This window comes from Falco biarmicus, chromosome 19 (assembly GCF_023638135.1).
Source record: "Falco biarmicus isolate bFalBia1 chromosome 19, bFalBia1.pri, whole genome shotgun sequence".
Taxonomy (NCBI): domain Eukaryota; kingdom Metazoa; phylum Chordata; class Aves; order Falconiformes; family Falconidae; genus Falco; species Falco biarmicus.
This window is the reverse complement of record NC_079306.1, coordinates 2,875,471-2,901,567: the sequence shown is the minus strand read 5'-3', so window position 1 is coordinate 2,901,567 and position 26,097 is coordinate 2,875,471. Positions and strand designations below refer to the sequence as shown.

General features: G+C 41.0%; 1 protein-coding gene across 5 annotated transcripts in view; it reads right to left on the bottom strand.

The window, feature by feature from the left end:
- The window catches only part of ASH1L (ASH1 like histone lysine methyltransferase), a 64,257-nt gene that overhangs the window by 9,110 nt on the left and 29,050 nt on the right, over positions 1-26,097 (bottom strand). For all 5 annotated transcript variants that reach the window (XM_056322512.1, XM_056322516.1, XM_056322517.1 and 2 more), the window contains exons 5-22: positions 23,006-23,747; positions 21,692-21,871; positions 14,789-14,883; positions 12,055-12,128; positions 10,436-10,481; positions 10,088-10,196; positions 9,513-9,719; positions 8,359-8,505; positions 7,302-7,410; positions 6,956-7,117; positions 6,636-6,730; positions 6,219-6,376; positions 4,581-4,733; positions 4,056-4,110; positions 3,821-3,953; positions 3,112-3,360; positions 2,585-2,671; positions 2,299-2,389 (exon numbers count right to left, since the gene is read on the bottom strand). In XM_056322512.1, coding sequence (XP_056178487.1) covers positions 2,299-2,389; positions 2,585-2,671; positions 3,112-3,360; positions 3,821-3,953; positions 4,056-4,110; positions 4,581-4,733; positions 6,219-6,376; positions 6,636-6,730; positions 6,956-7,117; positions 7,302-7,410; positions 8,359-8,505; positions 9,513-9,719; positions 10,088-10,196; positions 10,436-10,481; positions 12,055-12,128; positions 14,789-14,883; positions 21,692-21,871; positions 23,006-23,747 — 2,892 coding nt within the window. The remainder of the gene's footprint in view (positions 1-2,298; positions 2,390-2,584; positions 2,672-3,111; positions 3,361-3,820; positions 3,954-4,055; positions 4,111-4,580; positions 4,734-6,218; positions 6,377-6,635; positions 6,731-6,955; positions 7,118-7,301; positions 7,411-8,358; positions 8,506-9,512; positions 9,720-10,087; positions 10,197-10,435; positions 10,482-12,054; positions 12,129-14,788; positions 14,884-21,691; positions 21,872-23,005; positions 23,748-26,097) is intronic.

Genomic DNA, 26,097 nt, shown 5'->3' with positions numbered 1-26,097 from the left:
CTGTGTGTATTTTCTGGTGATTAGCAAAAACCCTCACCCATTTGATTAGCTCTCCTTGCTATCTGAATAAAAGGTGGGATAATAACATCTTTATTTTACTATGTTAAGGATTACTTTTAAGGAACCCACCTCCCTAATTTATTTAAAAGACTTGCAGAGAAAAAAAGTAAGGTACGTGCTGAGAGCATAAAACCACCTAATTTTGGCTGTTATTTTAAATGAGCTTCTGTACCTCTTCAGTGAGAATAAAGCAACTGTAGTACTTATTGTACCTGACTAAAAAAGGAATATTCAGAAAGAAACATACCCAGATACTCTCCTGCCCTAAGGATCAGGAAGCTTTATTTCAAATTCAAGTTTATCCAGATGTTACTAACTACTGAAATAGCTAACCCTCAGTCTCAAAAAGGAAGTTTATAATTTGGTGTTTTCTAGGCAGAAATGTGGCTGCTATTGCCGGTGCGGCACAGATAATGATGTATGATAGTTTCTGGCTATATGGGTTTTCCAAGATCCATTTTGATTTCTGTTAATTAACTCACATCTGAGGTAGAACTCCTCGTGCACTCTGCAGGATGTGACAGATCAATTATTCAGATCTATTTGCATAATCTCCTGGTTTTATGTGTTAGGTGATTTTTGCAGAGGAAGCACATCTGTAAACCTCAAGTATTATCAAGAAATTAAAAAAAACAAGTCCTCTAACCAGATGCTGAAGTGCCCTCACTTATTTAGAGGGATTTTATTACAGCCAAGTGTGCGTACTCACACAGTTAAAGCTTTTCAGCCTTGTTCCTCAAAAATGTTGAGTTCTCAAGCTTGGAACTGGAAGCCAAACTAATTCAATGTACAGACACCACCCCCCAGCAGCGAGGGTGGACCGATTTATAAAGGCAGGCAATGGGCTCAAAAGCCCTTTCAGCCTTTACCAGCCTCTTTCTAACACACAACACACAGGGACAATGTCATAGTCTTTGCATAGAGCGACTGTGGGGCTGAAGATCACTGCGGTCTCTTTTGCCTTGAAAACTGGAGATTACATGACCTTGTAGAAACCAGAGGGAGGAAAAACATGGTTCTTCTTCTGTCTCCAAGAAAACTTTCTTCTACTGTTTCCCGGATGCCTTCTATGCCTGTGTGCCTGCATCACAACAATTTCTATAGGCAGGTGTCATGCCTCAGAACTTTTGGCAGAGAACTTGAGACAAGTGATGAAACCACAGATTTTCCCTTTTTCTACTGTAGCTGTGCGTTCCATTGCACCACCTTCTGCTTATATACCTTGCCTGATCTATTCCCTGGAACTGTAGAGGCATTTGGTGCCTAACAGCGGCAGTTTGGTCTCCTTTGTCCTCTGCTGACAGTACGCAGAGTTTAGCCACTTAAGGACTAACATTTCTCTAATTAAAGTCACCAAGATCAGATGAGAGGTAAGTGACTGAAATACGTGCCACAACAAATATTACCTTAATGCTATGAATGACTGGAAGATGCTACAAAACCCAGCTAAAATGTAATCCCTTTTAACAGAAAACATAAAAGCAAGTACCAATATAACCCTAGAAAGTGAGTTACTCTCCAGCAATGAACACAGCAAGAAACAAGAAATGAGAAAACCAAATGGCTGAGCTCTAGAATGAAAATGGAGGACTGAATGCAAATTCTAGAATCCTGCAGAGAGCATAAAGAACACCCTGTTCTTTGACCTTTTTCTTCTTTTTTAAAATTCTCCATTTCCTGAAGACTCTCCCATTCCTCTCTAGCAAACACACCAACTGGTTTTACTCATTCAAGAGCAGTTCTCTTAATTATTATATAGGCTTCTTTCTAACCTTGCATGTATCTGTAGGATGAAATAAAAAAAACCCCAGCATTCAATTAACTAGGATATGTGGCTGTGTAACTGCCTCTGAAAGACTCAGGGCTTTGGAACAATGTCCAGAAAGATACACTTCAGGGAGCAAACAAACAGTAAGCTGGATGTTTTAATGACTGTTCTACACTAAAATACTGAAGGTCTATAGGCTTCTTTACCTTTACTTCCAAATGTTAACTACCAGAAGTTGGCTCAGCATCTTTTTCCGGCCAGCAGGAGAGCCCTATCTGTGCTAGAAGTAATTAATGTTTCCTCATCAACCAGCCTGTGAGAACTCTTACTATGTGTCACTCCCATAACAGCAAAGAGTGCAGCTTTCTGCTTGTAAAAACATAAAAGCGTTTTAAACAGGGTGATGCCAGAAATCTCAGTTACGCTCTTATCTGATGGAAATCACACCAGCCACCAGAGTTAGCACATACCTTGGCGTAGCAGCAGATCATCCCGTAATAAGCATATATAATAAACACAGCCAGGCTGGGCATAATGGGGACGAGGAATCATGGGAACCTCCTGGATGAAAAAGAAAAAAGGAAGGAAATTCTGAGATGCCCACCATAATCAGTGCAAAAAGGGGGCTGATATCCTTTTGGAAATAGGCAGAAGTGGAGAGAGGAGAACTGACACTTAATGTCATAAATCTAAACCAAGGAATGCAAGAGCTGCTTTAGTTTCTAACTGTAGTAATGAAGAAGAGACTTTTTTTACCCTGTTCACAGACCGAGGTTCACACTGCTCACACAAGTAGTGTTCAACATCAGAATTCACACCCATGCAGTCACAGTGCTGCCAGACCTAGAAAAAGATACATCCCAGTTAGAAATTCCTGTTATAGATTTTATTTACAAATTGGATTTTCTCAAAAAATATTAAGGCAAGCAGGAAAACAAGCTTCCCAAAGAAAATTCAAGATTTTTTTTGAACTATTTCACACTATGTCAGAAGAGATCCCCACGCAACCTTTTGAGTAAAAGCCCAAAATTCCTGAAATTAATTCTGCTTGCCTACAGACAGGAGCTGTTGGCAGTTTCAGGAATGTGCTAGCTCCTCTATATAGAAAAGCAAGTTGCATCTCCTCTGTGAAAACAGAATCACTCAATTCTTTCGGAGAGGAAATTAAGGTCTGAAGAGGTAATTAATGCTACCAGCTACATGCAAACTGCTGGTAAAAGTTCCACGGGTTATGAAGAATACAACAAGAGCACCAGGCTCCATTTTTGTTCCCCCTGCCTCACCATGCACTTTTCACACTGGATCATGAGTCCTTCATCTTTGTAAAGGCCACAAATGCAACGGATCACATCCTCATCCTTCTCATGCCCATTTTCTTTTTCACAGACTGATGTCTCGCTGCTGTCAGCTTCACTTGCTGTTTCTCCCACAATTTCATCAATTTGGGCAGATGCCTCATGGCGAGCATTGTAATATGCTTTCCGTAGCCGGCATACATCACGCCCAGTCGGAGATTTTCTGCCATAGTATTTCTGAATAAAAATAAAACAAAGAAACAAAAAATAGTTTTTTCCAGGTTCCATGTTTTTGGTGCACTCCTCCTGCCTGCATCCACCCTTACACAGGTCTTCACTAAAGCTGTGGCCACAGATGTGGCACACACCTGTCCAACCTCCTCCTTATTCTGAACAGCAGGTCCATGTATCTTACACATGCCACTGAGTAACAAGGTACTTCTTCCAAAAGGAACTGATATTTCTTTAGGTTAGCTGTGTTCTTGACCTTCTATTTGTCTAACCTAAGGCAATCAAAAGGCACTAAGAGTAAGCTGAAGCCCACAAATTACTATCGATGTCTGTTCATCAGAAACGGATCATCACAAGTTCTCTTTCTCTAAAATATTTTTCTCATTACTGGAAGTCAGTAAAAGCATTAAACAAGGGTATATCCCCAATGTCTATGCAACAGCTTTAAGGCCAGAGAGCACCTCACCTCTGCATTCCGGAAGACCTTCAGCATGTCCCCATCAAAAGCTTCCACAGTTTTATAATAGCCAGTCAAGATCTGTTTCTCAATTGTGGCAAGGTCCAACGGGTCAGAAATCTTTTCATAATAGTCTGCATTTCTAAAATGGGAATGTAGGCACAATGTCATTTTCACTAGCAACTCAAAGCTGTGCAAATCCATTATAGAGAACAACGGGTTGCTCTGAGAAGCAAGTACTTACTTTTTCTTTGGGGGTAGGTTCAGGAGGGGAGCTGCAAGAGCCTGCCTGGAGGAATCTGTAACAGGAACACACAGTTTAGCAACATTCACTTGAGTAAAACTTCAAAAGACAAGCAACTAACAACATCCAGCTAGGCTAAAAAAAGGCTCTTCTACTATCTGAGGCACAGGGAATTGAAATGCTTTTGCATTTCTAGAGGTTGGTTTCTGTAATTGGGCTACACGTATTGAAACAGAGGATAGCTTCCTTGCAATTCTGTCAATTGTACAATTTTGCTGAACTACTGAGAAATCAATTTAAAAGGACAGCAACATCTACAGATTCTGGTGACAGAGGAAGGGGCTGAGGATAAAGCGAAGTGATTACTGGTAGCAGGAGAAAGGATAAAAAAAAAAAAGGGGGGGAAGGTTGTTTAACATCCTGAAATAAACCCTTTTCCCCCCTAGTATTTTCTATTCAGAGAGTCCATTGTTCCAGAGGCTGAAAAAGTCTCCATGAAGATTTTTTTAGGAGTGTCACCTTCACCTTTATAGGATATGATGCTATCACATATTTCCTTGAAGATTTGTGCTAGGCGGGCAGCACGAGCTACTTCAATATTCTCTTCAGCTGCAGCCAAGCGTCGTGTTCTCACAGAGCGGGAGGTCTGAAGGGCTGAAAACTGGGTCATGAAGACATCTGAAAGAGGGCAAAGAATTATCTCTAAGCAAAAAATTAAAGGTCAAGTTACAGCATTTTTTCCAATACAGCAACTCCACCACCACTGATTAAAATTAGCGTGTTTTCTAAGCTACTACAAAAGGCTTCAGTTTCACATTCTCAAGTCATCTCTCACTGCTTATAGCTCACCTAAATGGTTAAGGTGGTTACCAAAATATTGTCCATTGCAGGAGCAAAACCAGCATGTCACTGAATTTACCCAAAATACCCACTTCCCAGCTTCTCCTATACCTGACAGTGGGCACCAAATCCTGCATGGCTGTGAAGATTATGACCCTACGAACAGTGCTATTTTTGCAGCAGGGTTAATACATCTTCTTGATAGTCATATTTTGTCCCATTCCCATAACTGACTGCATGCCCAAAAGCTTTGTTCTCTAAAGGCCTGAAATCCATCACATTATGAGGGTAAATAACAATTTTCAAAGTCAATGCAACTGCTTCTGGTTTAGGGATACAGAAAGGGAAACCCAGCCCTTCTCTGTAAGGGGCCAATCATAGAATATGTTAAATATTGTCTTCCTCCTCCTCGGAGAAACCACTCCTGATGAAATGCAAGACATGACAACTTCTGCCAGGACCCAAGAGACATCAGGGCTGCAGGGCTGCTGAAGGAACACAAACAAATCCAGCAACCAGACAAATGGTTTATATAGTACTAAATTCTCATTCTGAAGAAAACAGCATTACGTTGTTTTCAGAGGAAACGGCAGAATCCCATAATGCAAACAATACACTGAAACAGTAAGAGCTTCTGTCTTACCCTGCCACGTAAAGATAAGGGCACTGACACACGAATACATACATATATAGGTATTTTGTCTGTGTAGCATTCCCTGTATTTATTACAAAACGTGTATGGATCTTGTAGTAACTCTACATTTGATTTATACACAGAGCTTACTTAAACTCTTCATAGCTATGCCATACAAAAGACATTGAGGTGCTGGAGTGTGTTCAAAAAAGGATAATAAAGCTGGTGAAGAGTCTAGAGAACAAGTCTTACGAGGAGCGGCTGAGGGCACTGGGGGTGTTTAGCCTGGAGAAAAGGAGGCTCAGGGGGGACCTTATCGCTCCCTACAGCTGCCTGAAAGATGGCTGGAGGCAGGGGGGTGTCAAGTCTCTTCTCACAAGTAACAAGTGATAGAACAAGAGGAAATGGCCTCGAGTTGTGCCAGGGAGGTTTAGACTGGATATTAGGAAAAATTTCTTCACTGAAAGCATTGGAACAGGTGGCCCAGGGAAGTGGTGGAGTCACCATCCCTGGAGATGTTTAAAAGATGCATAGATGTGGCACTCAGGGACACCGTTTAGCGGTGGACTTGGCAGTGCCAGGTTAACAGTTGGACTCAATGATCTTAAAAGTCTTTTCCAACCTAAACGATTGTATGATTCTATATAGGTTCTCCAAGTAGCAACCTGAGGAACCTGTGTTGGCCTCACCAGATTTGATGTTGCCATCATCCCGACAGATTCCATTCCAGCGGTTGTACAGCGATGTGGTGTGGATATTGTCACTGACATGCTTCACTTCCTCTTGTTTTTGTCGAATCTTTTCCCAGTTTCGTACCAAAAAGACATGGTGTTTTAGCACAAAATTCCTACAGAAATTAGAAAAGCATTCAAGAATCACCTTCTTACTATAAAATCCATTACTTAATGTAGGGAAAAAGACAAGATATTGAGGTACAATTCTGTACCTTCTCTCCTCAGTGGAGAGGAATTCTACCCTAGCTGATTAAAGAACTAAGAACTGCTTACTCAGACCTTTCATGATACCCTATTTTACAGAAAAAAATAATTTTGACATTTGCACAACACTCCATTTCTGAGGAAAATCCCACGGAAATCATCTCTTACCTTTCTCTGTTGGACATGGGCTTCATCTGAAGCTGTGGTGTCAGCCTTGTTGGTGCATTCACACTTTCACTGGGTTCCTCTGGGATGTGGCCCCTCTGGAAAACAGATCATTCTGATAGACAGGAAAAAACCTGTGCCAAGAACTTAGCAAAGCAGAAAAAACAGTTCCTGAGGCAGGACCTGTAGTATTTCATTAGCTATTTCTCTGAGGAGACATACTGTATATTTACAATATACAAATACACAGGTTTTCGGTCTGATGGGACAAACTGATTGCCTATTAAACTTTATTCATGAAAAAAGCTGTCTTTACTACTTACTCGCTTCTTTAGTTTGTGCTTCGACTTCCTTTTCTCTTTTGACCGCCCGGGCCTTCTGTGGGTGCTCACAGGCTGATTGCTTTTGCTTGAAAGTCCATTCATTCGCTGACTTTTACCCCCAATTATTCCTCTGCATTTGTCAAAACCGCATTTGCAGAGTTGCTTGGGGAGGGAAAGAAAGATAAATTATTTTAAATAAACCCCAAAACATTTAGATTATCTCTCCATACTATAAAGAACCTGTTCTGTCAAATACGACCCAATAGGTTTTGTTATTCAACTTTCAACCTTACGGAACTGTTTGTCCTTCGTGAGTTTTTTCAAGGCCTCGCACTGTGATCCTTACCTGCTTTTCAACATTAAACGAATGAAAGTTGTAGTCGTAGGTCAATTCAGTACCAGCAGGCATGTCTTTAAGCGCATACAATCCAATCCGGTAAACACCATTAACAGACCTACAGGGAAAAATACAACAAAATATTCACAATAATTAAAATTATCTTTGTCCACAGTGGAAGTGTTAAGAGACAGGAAGCAACACTTCTGCCCTGCTCTGGATTATGCCTGTTCTTCATTTTTTACTGTTCTGTTTATCTCTTACAACAAACTCTGAAAGCTAAAAAAGTGAATACCATATTCACAAAGAGCAGGCAGCTTTGCTTCAAATACAGAAGCTGCAAACTATAGTGGCCATCACGGCAGTTCTACTGATCAACCACCAAAATTCAGGCCCTCACCCTAAATCAAAAGCTTCCACTGAACATCACACCTCATTTGATGAGATGCACTTAAACTAGCTGCCTCTCCAATTCTTGTACTTCTTTTTTGGCGTTGGATTTTAAAATGTAAAACTTGATTACTATTGCTTAAATCATCTGAGAATCACAAGCTACTCGGCTGTACTGCCACCACAGCTGATTCCTATTACGACCATCTGCTGCTTCACTGCAAGCCCTCCACTACACATTCCTCAGAAGTACTTCCTACTAGTCTGGCACTCAATTTCTTCTGATAACATGGTACTGATAAGACACAGGGTGTGCTGAAATCAGACTACTTCCCTATTTGCCTGCTTTACAAAAATAAAAATAAAAATCCAATTGCCAGAAGGAAAGACTACATACACATACATTATTTTACAGCATTACTTAGGATTCAGACTTTATAGCAGGTTAACAATATGACAAACGACGCTGGATTTGCCTTGCCAGAAAACTTACATCCCACCTCCAAAATGACCAACACCTGCAAAAATTACTTCTCTTGTGCAATGCAAGTATGACAGTAAGTATTATTTACACTGCTCAGCTATTTTTAGATCAGTTTCTCTTAGATGATGTGGTTATCTCTATCTTAGTCACTGGTATACCAGTCTTCCAGTAAACAGAATATATTTTTCTTACCATTTCTGCATCTCACAGTTAGGATTACAGCTGTGGTTGATAAAACGAGCCTCATTGCCCATACGATAACTATCTATCACCATTCCACTGTCTAAATTCAGGCAGTAATGATCACTGTGATTATGGTACTGTTCAATCATCCGGTTCCTAGGAAGCAACACAGGAAAGTTAGTTGTGATTCTGCTTGCTGCTGCAAAGCAAACGGGGAGTAACATAATAATAGCACATTCAAGAATTCTGAGAGAGGGTTTTGAAGAAAAAGCAATTATAATCTTTTATATTTTATAGAACCATACACCTAGAGATGGAGGAAAACCATTATTATACCTATTTTTATAAGTCAAGGCCACTGACAGAGCTTGGATTAGAATTTAGAAATCTGCTCTTCTGGAATGCTCCCTTTTGGGTTCTGCAGATTATTTGTATACAATTCATGTTGATAACCTGTGTATGGAAGAGAAAATGCAGGTATACATATTCTTTGGTGTGTTTATGTACGCACGTGTACAACAATCAGCTTCTTCCTTTCATTATCTGGGATTGGACACAATTTCTGGATTTACATCCATGGATTACAGCTACCTCTTTTTAGCAAGAGAGCAACAGTAACAAGAGTCGGTTGTGTAAGCAGTTAATCTCTGTATGAGAAGATTGCGTTTGTCTTCTGATGTAGCTCTAAGAGTAGCAAGTATGTCTCTCCAACTTCAATTATCCTATGATGCTACGTAGTACAAGACTACAATTCTTTCATTGGTGTTGGTGCTCCCACTTGTTGTTTTTTCATCATACCTATCTGCCAAAGCTCACTTCCCTTCCTGCCCCGTTCTGCCCTTCAGCTGTGTCTTGCACAGTTCAGATCCCACATGGTACTCATAATTATATCAAATTCACATTCACTTGTGGCATTTGGCATTTACAGAGCAGATGTGGCAGATGATGCATTCCAAACGCTAATCATTCCCCTCTATTTGACTGAGAAAAACTTGGTTGATCAAAAAAGCCAAATTCTAAGCCTTCCTCCTGGTGGCTGTGACCAGAAAAGCATTCTTTCCCACTCCCCTTCGTTCCTATCTAAGGATTTCCCAGCAATGATAATAGATACTAAAATCATTTATTGAGCCTTCCATGCTAAAGCAGCAAATAAATATTTCTACCTGAATTCTTGCTCACTAACAACTTCTCCCAGATATTCAATGATAAACTGTCCTGCTTTCAGGGGTTCCTTGGTACGAATACCCCATCCTTTCTCCTCAGCCCGGAACCTTTCCAGACACTGCACCCATTCATGCCTCTGTATCCGCTGGTTACAACACTGTTCACCACAAGGGCAGGTGTTTGGTGAACACTCCGCAAATATCATCCTGAAATAAAAAAACAAAGAAGTTAAAGGAAGGTGAATAGCATACTTTTAGATCTATCATACAAGGAAATAAAAGATCACTCTGTTAAACAAAAGTTATTAAAGAACTAAAATGCTTCTTATTTTCGAGGTGTAATTCACACGAGGATTCAGAGCCTGGCTCTCACTGCTATTCAAAGCGCAAAGTGGAGCTTTCAATGGGACCCTCCTCTGAGCGGGGGAGCGTACGTGCAGCAGAAAGTTACCCTGTATGCTTGTAACAATGACCTTTGTTACTGGGGTTGCATCCTTCTTAAGATATTATTAGGTGATGTGAAATAATACATTTGTTGAAATTGTTTTATCATAGTCAGTCAATCTATTTCTAACCTGTTAAGACAGTCTTCCACACAGCCCTTTCCATTGTCATCATCCGGTTTCTTACAATTGCAGGTAGTCGCCTCATAGCCAGAGAGAGGCTTGACATCCACATACACATCTGGAGAAAAAAAAAAAAACAACAAACCAAACACAAAAACCTAAACCCAAACAGGGAAAAGAATTCTTTCCAGGTGAAAAAACAGAACTATTTTCATCCTACAGTATTTTCATTCTAATTACATAAAGCAAAAAAAGACAAGGTGGAAGCGTCTCTGGTAGGATGAAGAGTATGACAGAAAGGAGGGGTGTCATGGAAATTCCACAGTTAACACATTTTAGTAATAAGATTTTACTTACTAGAACGGATTTTTTTATAAAGTGGGACATCTGGCTTTTTATACAACTAAAAGGAAGAGAAAGAAAATTTTAATACATTACATAAATGCATCTATTATTCAAAAGAATCAGGGAAATTATGTTCTGTACATACATAACAGTTTTGTAATCGTTACTAGAAAATACATCTGCATTCTCCTCTTTAGGCTCAGACTACCTTAGCAAACAGGTCAAAAAATAGTACCTGCATAAGTAGAACTTAGGCTTAGTGAGTTAGCTGAGCAGTTTTGCTAACTATCTGAACAGAGCAATATGGCTAGCAGGACAGGCTATTCTGAACGATGCTGTCCCTTTCAATACTGAAGAGTAATTTAAATCTGCTTTGGAGAAAGCATCTTTAGTGGAATTACCATGTGCTGACCCTTTAAAAAATGAGGAAGAGAAATTCAGGTGCGTATCAAAAAGGTTGGGCTCAATGATCTTAAGGGGCTTTTCCAAGCTAAACCATTCCATGCAAACGTGACTACAGGTAGGAGCCAAGAGAAATGCAGATTCATCTTCCAAGTAAAGAAACTTCCTCTGCTGATGGAGATGACTGGAGGGAAAAGGGGAGCTTAGATCACATGTCCTAACTTCATATATATTCCATTCTTTCAAACAAGCTTTATGGAATAATTTCAAATTATTGCATATTTAACACGCAGGTACTACATTAATAGCCTTCCCTCTGTAACTTCTGTGGCAGACAAACCAAACACCCTACACAGCCATGGTACAAGCAAACTCACTCTGCAAGGGTTTTTGATATTCTAGGTAGATAAGAAAAATATCAAGGAAATAGATGACATATATTTATTATTTATGTAATGCTGAATAGGTAAAAATAGGCAGATGTAAGCCAAAACTGTCCTCAGCTGAAATGTCAACAGCGATCATTACTTTAAGATTAGATTTTGGTGGTATTACAAACAGTAGCTGGAGCCACAACCACCTGGGAATTTGTCTTGCTCATTTACATGCTTAAGTTACATGTTTGAGAGGGCTTTCTTGCTGTAGAGCTGGGGACAGATTTACCCTCCAGCTTAAATCCTGTGTTAAATCACTTGGTGGAAACTTCTCAGAGGGGGGGGGGGGGGGGAAAAAGCGCCTATTTTTAGGTTTGCACATATTTAAAGCTCTTTAAAAAGAATGAGACTGTTAAACGGCTTCTCTTCTTTCCTCAGTATCAAAATTTCAGCTTGCAAGTGAAAAATAAATTCCACTCTGCTGGGATTGATCCAAGAAAAATAAGGCCTGAAATTTCTCAGTGCTGTTGGCAGTACATCTGAATTCTCCTGAGGCGTGTCTAAAACAAGATCATTGCAGAAAGCAGGCACACTACCAAAATAAAAGTCTGCAGCAAAATTAGTGACTTTTTTCAGCAGAAACCCACAGGATTGCTATTTTGCAAGAGACGGAATAATGGGAATTATTCACATTAAATACATATGCAAATCCTTTTTTTCCTCATACAGTGGCAGCAATAAGAATATTCATCAATACACAGGATATACAAACATAGCTTTCATGTAAGAATCCTGCTGTTTTCTTTCTAAGACTTCTGATCATAATCTTGGTAACGCGGTAACTTTATCTTGTACCTGATTGTGTTTCCACTGCCAGAGGATGTCGTAAGGCAGCTGAAAGTCAATTCTCTTTTGTCTGAGATACTTTCCTGAAACAAAAAGGTCTGTAAGTTGCACACATTCATATTCACATATATCCAAGAGCAAAAAAGAGCCGTTCCCAGGCACACCGCCAAATTCTGATAGGGCCTCTCGACGTCTGAAAGTCAAAAAGGCAGAAGAGCAGAATGCTCCCGGAACATTCTGTTTGTCAGTGGCAAGCACAGCGACGAGCCCTCCATGACACTGCCTTCTGCAGCCTACTCCGCTGTTGCAGCCAGGTTTAAAGCTTTACTGACGGCGTGGAAAGCTGCTGTCTTAGCTACAAGCTGCCTGGTGAGGGAGGTGGCAGAGGGGGGCTGCCTTCTGTGCCGAGCGGTAGGGATGCCACTGAACTCCAACAGCCGCAGTTAAACCTTAAGAGCAGTGCCAGGAACCTCAGGTGTTTGCCCAGGAGGGGCCACCGAACGTGAGCTCCTGAAGGGACAACAGCAAATAACTGACACGACCGAATACAACTCTGTGCCTACAGTACACGGTGGTAACTTCTGTGCAGAAATCTCAAAGTTGACACCTTCTCCTGAGCTTTTCTGTGTATGCATGAATACAATGATTTAGCACAGGGAAGCAAATCTGCATGCACAATTCACGCAAGACGGTAAATCACAGTGTTGTACTCAAAGAAACCAAATTAGTTTTGAAAATAGTATCCCAGCCTGTTCCTACGACCTTTACCAGAAGAGACTTAAGAATGAATTCAGACTTGGCAAACACATGCCTGAATGTTTCAGAAAGACTTCAAGATGATCTCTATTTTCAGCAATAACTGAAAATCATTTTATATAGGAGTTACTGCTTTCATTAAGGGTTCTGTCCATGTTCTAAAATTTACTGTCACCCCTAACCTCTTCCCAAAAGAGGGAAACCGATCCATTACATCCTTTGTTAATATAAGACCTCAGGTCTGACACAAGGGCTAGGTTAGTTCTAGCCAAAATGTTCCCTTATCATTTCGTCAGAATAGTGTGTCACAAAATTGCAGTGAGAAGAGTTACTAAGGATGAGGTGTCGGTCCCATGTCTGATTTTCCCAGCTTTTCTAGATGTTAACAAGTGCCTTTACATTCCTCCAGCAGGTCTGTGGTTTCATGTAAATTCACACACATACCCTCACCACTGGAAAATAAAAATTGTAATGTTTTCCTTACAATTTACTCCCAAATTACTGTTCCATCTTCAATGCTTTATTCATCCATAACAGGTTCCAGGAAAGAGCTAAATCTGCTGGGAATTTGCTTTTACTTCTATGACCTCAGCAGGCAAAACAAAAGGCTCTTTCAGGTGCCCTGGCACCGTGCCTGGAGCGCATGGAAGGTCCCTCCAGCCCTCGTCAAGTGGGCACTGGTGCGGTCATCTGGCAGAGTCCTAAAACTCCTCACTCTGCCCTGCAGCTAAACCACTCTCCAGCTACCTGATACGGGGTAATCAAAGCAGCTTTATCTTCAGTGCAGGAGCTGGTGCGGGTCTGCTAGCACAAACAAATGTGGGGTTGGGGCCTCGTGCAGAGAAAAGAGAACAGGATCGTGGGCACTGCAAACTGAACCCGAGCATCCCGACAGATGGATCGGTCATGCAACAGAGTTAGATGACCCAATTCAAAAAGGAATGGAGAAAGGTCATGTTTTTTACAATTTAAATTAACACCTTCAGTTCTGAAACCTGTTTCGCGGCCAACGATCCACAGATCTGTCAAACTTCACCTGCTACTACCTCTCTCCAAAAGTCAAAGTTGCACATGGAGCAAAAAAGTTCAGTTAAAGAAGACAAAACAATTACACATTTGTATTTGATGGGAGAAATATTCCTACTGAACAATGTGGAATTTCCCAAACTCTCTTCACATGACAGCACTTGAAGCAAGAAATCACAGCATTTTAAAAGTTGAAACGATTACCTGAAAAAATCAATCAGCCCTGGTTTATCCTGGGAAATGAGCTGCAAAAACATCAGCCTGGGAGTTCATGATCAATCCCCTCCAGGCAGCCCAGTCCAGTGGACTGGACATGTGAACAACATCCTGGACCTCCATGAGCTCTAAATGCTCATGCTTGCCTGTAGGTTATGGCTTCTTTCTGCAGAAGGCAAAGAGAAGCCCTAAACCTCATTTCTGTTCTACCTGAGACCTCAAAATGAGGATGAAATAAAAATTTATATAGTATCTAAGTTTTTAATTCTTCCTCACTTTTAGCCATGCTTGAAGACAGACACCATTAAGTGCATGGGGGCATGGAGGAGTTTATCATTGCATGCTTAGTTTTTGAGATTAACAAACAGTCATAATTGCCTCTGGCTATTCCACTGTAATATTAGTTTGAAAGGAGACTATTGTACTGCATTTAAGCACAAGTATTACGGCAGTTAAAGCAGGTTTTAAACTAGACTGGTATTTTCTTATGGTAAACAAAAAATGAGAACAAAGTTCACGTGGAAAAAAAAAGCCTCTCCAGTCACACTTCTGCACTGAAGAACACAGACAAGCATGACTTTTGGCAAAGTTCATATGCTGAAGGACATGACTAATCTGGCAAAGTGATAAAATAAAAGAACAAAAAAGGGAAAGGGGCAGAGGGATTGTAAAGTCCAGACTACTTCCATGTCACCTAAGTGCAATACCTGTTTCCCAACAACTAAAACACACATGAAGTACCCACCAACATGAATAGGGGCTGGAAACAATCCATGCTCATGCTCTCCAGGAGTGTACTCCAGCTTTTCTTTCTTTAATTGTATGAGGCGGCTCTTTGGACTGTAAAAATAAATAAATAAATAAATCATCAGAATGAGGAACACCTGTCATTTGCAAAAAACACATTTTCTGTTTTCATTAAGGCACAAACATCTAGAACATCATCACGCAAGAGAATAATAAGGAACAGCCAAAAAAATGGATTAAAAATTGATTTCCAGGTTGCTTGCCAAAGACATTTACCACATCCATTTCAAAACTTGGTGATTTTTCTCCATAACTTCTTTTCAGACAACACCTAATGGGACACTATAAATTTGAAGTGCCTAGTATGTGATACGTAAGTAATAACTAAAATTACAAAAATAAAAGAAGATCAACAAATTGTATCTGATATTGCTTGCTTAGGTATTTGACACGTTATACGAGCATACTGTCTGCTTTCCTAATTTGCTAAGAGTGAACATTCACATGTGCTACTCCTCTAGAAAGCTGTTCATCAAGAAAAGCAGGAAAAGAAGAGTGTTAAAAAAGCAATGAGATAACCCCCTTACAGAAGAAAAGGATAGGAATATGAAATAAGAATGGTTGTCTGGGTCACGCAGATGTCAAACCACCTAACGCAGTAACCTGTCTTTTATAAGCATCTCCTTTTGGCTACTGACAAACTATGGAAAGAAAAAACTGATGCAGTTATATTTAGTAGTGCAGCCCTGCAACATTCAGAGGAGACTTCTACATGTTAAATACACCGAAGATTAAAATTATGTTGACGCCTATTAAAGTTTACTGAAGTTTTTAAGGGATTTATTTTAATAACTGGACATACAACTGAAAGCCGACTCAATAAAAAAAGTCGTATTATTGTTTAACTAGTGAATGGAAAATGCAAGTTAAAAACAAATTTTGAGATACAGGTATCAACAAGTGACAATAATTACCGAAGGTCAGAAACAGAACTGATGGAAGGCAATAATTTGTGGTTCATATACTCTTCTAACCTTTTCTGGATTTCTGGTACTTATTTCACAAGCGTAACAGGTTGCTAAATTTTAGATAGCGAAATAAAAGCTAAGGCATACTGCTGAAATGAGGGCTCTGTTGAGCTAGACACTGTATATACTCTTTAAACAACCCTCCTTTTAACAGAGATGGCAAGGCTCTAGTTATTACGATACACTTGCATTTAACTTCATGTTTACAGCTGGACACACAGTTATCCTAATCAAAAAGCAGTAACATTCTCTCAGACCGTAAAGGTTAAGGTTTTAAATTATTATGACCCTTTGTTTAATGATGACAAGAAATAATTTCATTTCCTTTGGCAAACAAGAAGCTCCTTTGCCCACCAGGCAAAACCGATGTTCTAGAGGATTAAAAAACCAAACCAAAACCCCCTCGCCCAACAAACACTCCCCCTCCCAGCTCACGTCTTCTATCCTTCCAAGTCGTGCTGCAACGAAACACCAAGACTTGCAAAGAAAGGCCATCAAGTAACTGCTCACAAGACCTGGAAGGCAAGTTCTTCTCAAGAGGAAATAGAAAAAGGTATTTTCAAAAGGCAAAGTGTGAACTTCTATTTCCAAGAGCCAAGCAAATCCTTAAACCAAAGGCAGAGAAAAAAGGGAAACCATTCAATAGAAAGGTGACTTAATTCAAGCGAAATGTGCATCCTTCAATGCCCACATATTCAGCGTAAAGGATGCCAAAGGAAAAATAAATTATGGTAAATAAACTGCAAGGAGGAAACCAGTGTGGAAAGGAAATGCAGAAGGCAATTATCTAAACCCACAAAATATAACATGAATTCCTTCGGGCACTGCAGGCACACCCGCCCCAGCCCCAGTCCCAGAGAGCACTGGGGAAAGCACCTACCCTGCTTTCCTTCCAAACCCAGCGATGAAGTATTGTTAGAGGCATGTAAAAACCTGTTATGACAAATCAGTAAGCTGAACAAAGGCCATCAATAATTTAGGGACTTCAGAGGGAAAGGCTGAGATGTCAAAATAAAGCATAATTATTCATAGAAAAAGGGGATATACTAACACAATCAAGTATAAATACATGCAGTTTTATAAACAAAAATATGTTTGATTCTATGATAAATGCCATGCAAAAAAAGTCTCATGAATCAAAGAAGGCCCCTCTACACAATGAGGAACAGGCCCACATATTCTCCCTAGGAAGACGATGAGCTATTTCAGCTGGGGTCTCTGGGCAGGCAAGAAAGGTTCTGCTTCTGTGTTTAGCTGCTACCTGTGTAAGAAGACCGCTGCCTCTCGCTGTACTGAGGCACGCTGCCAGCCTTGCAGAAGCTTAAATTTAGTGTCAGGGCCCCCGAGCGCCACTAACATGCCTCCATGACCCTGAGCAGCCTCATGGGGGGCCTCCACAGATCCCTTGGTGCTCAGCCCTGGGCACTCGCTCTGGGGTACCTCCTGGGTGCACCGATCTCCGGCTCAGCCGCAGCCACAGCCGCTGTGGATCTGCTGGTGAGCCACGCGCTGGCTTCCTGGCTTGGTCCTGGCCCTGCCTGGCAATCCTGGCGCGTGGCTGACCCCAGTTCCCATCACCAGACCTGATCCTGACCTGCCTCGTCACCGTCTGGCAATCCGGACTCTTGGCTGACGCCGGGTATCGCTGGCTCAGGGCTGTGGGAGCGACAGCACGTTTCCTTTGCCGCTGCTCGGGTCCCGTCCCGTTCACGTCAATTTTTAACTAAGCTGGAACACCGGCTCGCCAGGTACACCTCGCTGCAGATGGCACTGGTCGCAGCAGTTCCCAGGACGGAACCGACTGTCCTCGCAGCCTCCCAGGATCAGCCGACTCTGCGCTGCTATCAAGGACAAGCACCTGCTCCTTTTTTCATACCACACTCCAAGATGTTCCTCTCAATAAGCAGATGCAACGATTGCTGCAGCTGAAAAGCAGAAGATCTCTCCAGAAAGCCAGGATCACTCTCTCCCCTTTCCAAGCAAGCCAGTTAGAACAGGGTGAGAACTCACCAGTAATCCCAAAGAAAGGACAGCTCCCAACATCTCAGGTTAGCGTACTTTCAACAGTAAGCTGGGGAGTACATTTCTGATCGCGTGACAGGCTGAAACATAAACCTGGGTGGATGAGAAACGCTTCCCTCGCTATAATCCGCTGCCTACAGTTGCCTGCTTCAGTTTCTGTAGGGACAACTCTCAAACACCCGTTTTGTAAATGGTCCACCTACCAACAACGGACTAACTGGCCTCCTTGCAAGCTCCCAGTAAGAGCAATGGCAAAGTTATTTCTTTGCTTAAGAGGAGAACGTTTTGTACCACTCTGCAAAGGCTGAAGGCCAGGACGTCAGAATGTCACTCTAAAGTCTCAGGCAAATCAAGAAAGTAACAAAGACCAGAACCACAGTCGCCTTTTCTGTACCTCCATTTCTCTGTCCCTCTCCTTCCTTTCCTTCTGATGGAGTGTTCCATTCCTGTCCTGCCTCTTCAGCTTCTCCTTCTCCCTACGCTCTTACCCCCTTGGCTGGGATTAGTTCTCTGCAGAATGCACAGCTACATTTTTGAGGCGTGGAGCCCCGTTTCCTCTCACAGGCCATCGCTGGACAAACATTTTCAGTCAGTCTAAGCTGGCTTTGACGTTCCCTACCTTCTGCTGGTGTAACTGCTGGCATAACTGCGACTGCAAGGGTAACTGCACCAGGAACCTACAGTGGAAGGTGAGATTTCACCTGAATCACTATCCCAGCCTGGTTCAGTTGCCCTGGTCATGACGATGAGACATGAAAGGAACAGGAATAAGCTACAAAGGTGAGGAGAAAGTAAAGCTGATTCTTTCAGTGCAATGTTAGCATATACCAACTTAAAGCATTTGCTGAACTGCAATTAATTTTCAGTTCATCTGCACCATCATTTTAATTCGTCTGGCTGATTTTTCAATCAATTCGAAATCAATTCAATTCGAAAATGTTCAGGTGCCAACCCTTGAGTCACCCTGCAGCTCCACAAACTCTAACATCATCAAAATGGAGGCACTGTGGAAGCAACGTGCCCATCACGTAGAAACGCCACGTCCCAGAAGAGCAAGAGGCTGCACGAAGCTGCACCGTTGACCAGCCGTGGATACCTAACCATGTGTGGGATGCAGGTCGGTGTCCGTCACAGCAAATTCTATAGGTTATGCTTCCACAATAAGGACTCATATTTGTTATTACTGATAAAAATAACATCTTATATAAAAATATGGTATTTCCCTAAACAATATGCAACATTTAGCTTAACCTACTAATTTACTAATTATTATTTCATTTCTTTGGTGAACTAGACTTTGCACTCCTCTAGGAAAGGTGCTGCTGGGTAAACAGATAATGACTCCTGCACAGAATTTCCCTTTGTTTTCAAAGCTGCAGTCTTGTGCAACCACACGCTGAACTTTTCAGCAGAAGAGCTGTATAATTCTTCCAGTGGGAGCTGAGGATTCTGGAAAATTCGTGTGGAGGTTAACGTCAGATCAGCTATGCTGTCTACAAAATTACATTCAGAAATAGAGGTAGAACTGAGAGTGACTCCAGAAACCATTCATTTTATTCGTAGTTCATTTGCAAGGAATCAAAATCTAAGCTTTCTTCACTGTGTTTTAATAAAGTTCCTAGACCAAGGTGAGCTGCAGTGAAATCCTGTTGTGGCAAACTACAATTCAAGTGGCTGCAGAGAAATAATGCTGCCTTCTCTCTTTTGACAGTAGACCAACACTGGCAATGACAGGGCAAACATTTTCTGTGCTCTTGTTTAGCAGCTGGATGTGACTGATGTAGACAGAGGCTGTAAACAGTTAACAGTAAACCTCAGTAAAACTTCCACTACTTCCTATGACCTACTGGTGTTTAGGAAGTATTTAAGAAAGACAAAGCAGAGCAGACAAATGGTCTTTAAAGCAAAGTGTCTGCAAATGAATACTGCAAACAGAAATACAAGAAAAACAGGGAGTACAACACCCATTAATAGGGAACAGAGACTGTTTTAGTGGAGACAGTGATCGACGCTTAACTGTACCATCACTAGAGGGTGCCCTATGATTACAGTTGCATTTTTGTTCCCAACTAAGATCACTTTTCATACTCGTATAGCAGGAAGTTACATAAATAATGGGGTAACAACATGAACTTCTGCTCTCCTCTTGCACTGACATATGTCTGACTGTAGTAGAACTGGAACAGCAAGTTAAATCAGCAGAAAACCCAATTATAAAAAGGTGACTATTGTTCTGCTGTTTAGGTTGCTGAACCAACTTAGTAAAGCAGTGAGCCACTGCCAGCACAAAGGAATGGTGAGATCAGCCCTTCAAGCTGCACCTTTGCTGTAAGACAAGACACCCAAACTGAGATGGGCACAGTTCTGTCCTTGCCCAACTATGCATTTCCATGCCTTGTTTCAGTATCAAACAAGTGTGCAGAGCAGCAGTACAGACTGTGCAGGCAGCATCTGCTTCCTTGGTAGGGTAGTTTCCTCAGCGTTCTTAAGCCCCTCAGGACACACATTAGTATCAGTGCAAGGGAAGAACTCGGCATGTAGAGCACCAGGCAAACGGGGAGACCAAGTCAGAGCTCTTCAAGCTCCCAGGGAACTGCAACACGAAAAGTGATGGCGAGGGAGGGCTGTAGCAGAGCTCAGCTACAGGGTGGTGAACTTGATTTCCATCATCATCTGCAATACCTACAAACCTTGACTTTCACTTTCTGTATTCATACAATTTTTCAAATGACATGTTTGCTTACTGTCTATGAAATAAAAAGATCTTCCCTTGGCTCACTAGGACTGACAATGTAACTAACGTTTTATAATAAAGAAAAGAAGACTCTCTCCGGTCCTCTCCTACGGCAACAGACCTAATTTTTATGATACAGTATTTGAATGTTGCACGACTGCGTACAGCAGTGAGACCATCCAGATGCTAAAAAATTTAGCATATCTGCTTTCAAACTATTAGAAACACAAGCAGTCTCACTTTGATCAGACCTAGACCTTTGTTTCTTCCTTAGAGTCTTAATCCTTTCATTGATGCCTTCATTGTACTATGGAGAAAGAATACACCAGGAGCAGCCGATAAACTATACTAGCAGTCTCCCAGTGGTCTCTGCAACATTTTTAAGTGGTCTACAACATAGTGAGAAGGTGCCAAATCTTCTCTTTTTTTAATCTGTCAGATCACATTACAAGAGAAGCACTAATTCCTGACTTCAACACATTTGTTCAAATGGCTGTGGAAAACTTACGTAACTACAAACAAAAGCCAAAGTGGGCTGGTATCAGAAACGGGGAGATGTCCACTTTCTAATGTACACTAGGTTGTGAGCCAGCCAGTGGAACAAAAGAAAAAAAAAAAAAAAAAAAGAAAAGTAATAAAAAAAGAATGCTGGATTTTTATTCTATCTCACAGAAAACGAACTTCACTTAACTGTGAAATGAACAGAGTGCGTATCTGAAATTCCTTCACACCAAAGATGACCAGTTGTCATCGGTCAATGAAAATAGAAAACTAATGGCCCCTTTTATGTAGACACTGTACTCAGCACCTGAACACCTCAAGCTCTCCCAGCACATTTACTGCCATAATCATTAAGATTGTCGAATGAAGCTCTCCTACCTTCTTCAAGGTCGATAATCAGAAACGCTTTCAGATTGCTTGAGGCTGCTTTCTGACTGGGGTTACATTTTAAACCTTCAGTGGGTCAGACTGATAATTACCATGCATGTAATGTTTTCACAGGCTTGAATTAAGTTGATGGTTTTATTTTAGCTACTCATTAGTAGCAGCTCTTTATGGCTCTAGTTGAAAAGAAACGGTTTCCACTGGAATATCAGACAGCAGCAGTATTACTTACTCTGTTGTTTTGTACACATCAGAGTAGAGCCCTGCCTTCTGGTACTTCTTCTTTGGGGGTCGAGGGGCTTTTTTCTCACGCTGGGCTAGAGAAGGCAAAGGCTGTTCAGGATTTTCAGATTCATGTGGTTTCCCAAGGGTATCGTGTGGACTAGGAGGTTCAGCTACCGTCTCAGCAAAACTGGAAGAAAAAGTAAAGATTAAAGATTATCTCGCCATATTTCTTACCAAAAAGATTATCTTTCCATATTTCGTTATTCCTCTCTATAATCTGGTCAGTAGGAAAAAAGAAGTCCATGCTTCTGAATTACTACATGTTGCAGCTATTTAAAAAAAATGCAATTCAATGATCATGATTGAGTGGTGGTTAAGCATAATTAAAAGAAATGTATGATCTTTTTATAGTAACGTTATTATTAATTATTGCAAAAATAATGTTGTTTGTACTGCTAATGTTTATCCCTTGGAGCCTCAGCTGAGTAATTTAGAAGGCGGCTTATGCTATCTGCTTTTGTACTAAAAATAGCACGTGGTAAACCTTTTCTTAGCCTTCAGGAGAGCCATACAATATACTCTTCTGAATGTGTGGTTCCAGGAACTTTCTGTGAATTTCAATGCATATATTACAGTATTCATTTCTGAAACACCAATAGTTATTTTTCAGAACTGTTCTGAAAACACCCAAAGGAAGACTTCTGGAAGAGTTTGATCTGTTTGCATTGATGATTTTGGGGATAAGCATATGAAGATTAGACCAGAGACAGATTTCTGGTGTGGTCCTTTACTAGCCAGTCATTGCACAGGCACACACTTTTAACTCCCCCTTGCTGCTTTGGTTTTACTCTTTATTTGCTCTCAATCAACTGACCTCACCTTACATTCTGTGTTGCTTCTAAGTATTTGCTTGTAATGCATATGAGTAACACCCTTTAAGATCCCCAAGGCACATACAACTCTTACAGTTCCTTATTCCGCACATGATGAAGGAACAATCTTTGCTGTGGCATCTCATCAGTAAACCCGTTACCAACTCATTACTCTTCACTGAGAAAACCATAAAATTTGCTTCGCTTGGGACACAAGCACAAAACCAACAGTCTTCAGTTACCTGAGACTCCATCCCACGCTGGGGTGCGTTCAGTAACTTACGAAGAGCCTAAGCTTATTTAAAACTGACATGCTGGTTCCCTCTAAACTGAACTCCTTAATAAAAACAAATGCAACAAGCAGAGCTTGTTAGAGTGGGATTCTTTCACCATTTGAAAAGTTATAAAATCAACAATGTACCGAGGGTACAAAATTGTAAGGAAATTACCTCTTATTGCTCTCCTGTTCATCTTCTGGTAAGGACTTTTGCCGCTTCCTGGCTTGCTCCTCTGCAAGCCACCGCTTTCTCTTCCAGCCTTTTCGGTGATCTGTATTCAAGTTCACACTCTGCACTACAGCTTCAATCACATCTGTGATGGTATCGGGTCCAAGGTGTAAGGGACTGCTGCTTTCTTCTCTTTTATCTAAGTCCTGACCGACCAGTCGAGCCGCCTGGAAAGCTTGCATCGAAACGACAGCCTGCATTGGGTATTTCCGGGGCCTGCCTGGCCTGCGCTTCACGAAATTATTCCCTGTTCGTGACTGCCTTTGCAGCTTTTTGGCTTTCAGAATTTTATTGACGTGGTCAAGATTTTTTTTTGTTGCCAAGATCTTGTTATAATTGCACATCTTCCTAGCTTGTCGCTGCATGGCTTCAACCACGCTTCTCTTGAGATGCCGTGGGGAATAGCTGTTTGGTAGTCTGTCTGACAGCAGGGAGATGCTATCGCTGCAGGAGCTGCTGGGAATCGCTGGAGCTACGAGGCTGTCCTGTTTCCCCAGACCTCTCTCTCTGTTGTGGTTTCGAGCAGGACTAGCTGACGGGGGCGCAGACACATTTGCAATGACTGACTCTAAGGTTTTGTCCAGAGTAGCTTGGCTGTCATGCTGCGCCATGCGCTGCAGTAAGCTATCCACTGAATCGTCAACCGCGGTGGCCAGCCTTCCTCCCCGGGCCGGTACTCCGATCACTGGAACACAAACAGACGTACATACACTGTAACAGACTCAAGATACCATCAAATAAAGCCAGAATTAAAATACAGTAGTTGGACAGACTGACAGCCTTTTATATCCTGTAACTGTCCGGAATGTTCAGCAACAAGAAACTAATTTCTCTAACACAAGTTCTAATGGCAAAGGTTTCTAGTGATGTAAGTACGTGGAAAGTTTACATTCTGTATCATCAGTTTTAACATGTAATTGTTTAATCTTTATTCACACGCAGTCCCCCACGTAATAGCAAAGAGCAACGAGGGCATTTCCTATGCACATACAGTCCAGAACTCTTCTCAAGCTTCTTTCTATTCAACACAAATACTCAACAACTTCAACAAATTCAACAAAACCTCAACAAATATTCAACAAAAACAAAAATAAGAAAGCTTTTGTGCACAGAAAAATTAAATACTGATGAAAAAACTGAGCAACATCTGAAATGCTTTTAAACTATTTTTTCTTTTTTTGAGGTTTGGCAGTACTGAAACAACTTCTTCATTGCTCTTGAAGTTTCTCTATCAAAAAGACAAACGTAATGATGACAGAACTGATCACTGCAATAAAGTATAAGCTTGGATAAAGGTAAATCAAAATATCTGGACAAAAGAGAAAGGCTAATTTACACAGAAAGTAAAGTTAGATCTCACTTTTTAAACTAAGTACTATATGCTTTAGAGCTGTGGACTGGTATTTGAAAAAGAGAACTTCCAGGTCAACCATATAGTTTGGAACAAATCCCTTTTTAATACAGCATAATCTAAGAGCTTCCTAAAGCTGCCTTGCTGGTTCTTAGTGATAACATTTTATTAGAAGAAACCCTGTTCTTTCTGGAATAAAATGGGTGCTGTCTTCTCATAAATATATCACAATTTCACATTAGCATTTACAAAACGTTACTGTAATTGTGGCCAATTATTTAGATTAGATCTACTTAAACTTAAACTAGGCTGTAGACTCAAAAGCATGTACTAGTGTAAAGGTAATGTTGAAGGAAAGGCAACAAAATTTTTTTATAAAAGGGTTTCTGTCACTTGACAGGAGGGAGATTATGCATTAGCTGACAAAGATAAAGCACAAACAGTTTAAAATAAATATTTTCTGTTCCTAGTTCTTACTAGTCCAAGTGTGGTACTCTGGAGAAATAAATTCCTCATTAAGATTCCAAAGTCATGAATTTGCAAGTGCAAATGAAAATGTGCTTTAGAGACTGCACAATTTAAAGAAGGAAGAATCAGCACAAGTTCTAAAAATCCTCCTATGAACAATTTTTCTTCCTACAGGGTGAAAAACGAACAGAGAAACACACTTGTCAGGTCACTGCTGTAAACCTACTTTAGAAAACCTAGCAACCTGAACAACTTCCAAAGAACTGGAAGGATTTACACTTTCGGCCTTCAATTCTAGATGAAATAATAAATTACCCTTTGTTTTCTTATGGTCTTTAAATACACACTGGGATGGAGCTGCGGGTTCCTCACAGAAACACCATCTGCTTAGCACAGTGAGCTCTGCAAACAGCTGCATCATCCAATGATAACCAAACTATACAACACAACGCATTTGGACACAAAGTCTAATGGATGTCCTTGAACTAGGATTTCTGTTTGGAAACTGATCCAAAAGGAGGGGACAACTGAAGGCTGAGATCCCCAAAACAGCTGCAGCCCCGGTCAGGCACACTCGCAGCCCTTGGTAACAAAGGAGCTCTCTGACAAACGTGCTGAAATCCCACATGCATTCCAGATCTACGGAAAATATAACAAAGACTGGTCTTTTCAGCTGCATCATCAGTTCAATGACTTTGAAGTTGATAAACTTGTGATTCATTTCATTCCTATGCTCTCCTGCACAAAATAGGCCTGAACTTTTAACACCTTCCTAGGCACAGATTCACACCGATGGCAGCTGCCCCTTTAGAATGAGTAAGTAAAAGAAAGTTAACAAGACAGAGAGGAAAAAGAGAGAATGCTTCTTCACTGCAAAGGACCTTCTTTAGTACAGGCTGAAAAAGCATCTGTTGCAAGTATCTGTTCAAAGGCAGGAGGAAAAGCAGTTTGGGCACATTCTTCCTCTATGGAAATCATAACTAGTTCTGTAAGTACCAGCCCTAAGCATGTTTACTACAAATCTGCAATCAACTTCAGTGTCTAAGAATGTTTGAATGCTGCTAACAGGAGCTCTTTCTACAACCGGGCTTCTTACAAAATTAGTCAATGTTACAGACTTTTTTGTGTCTAATCGTAAGTAAGTTCACATTGCGTTTTCCTCAGAGGGACTGCAGACAGAGTCTGGTTTTACTACACGGCTGACAACTTGCTGGGG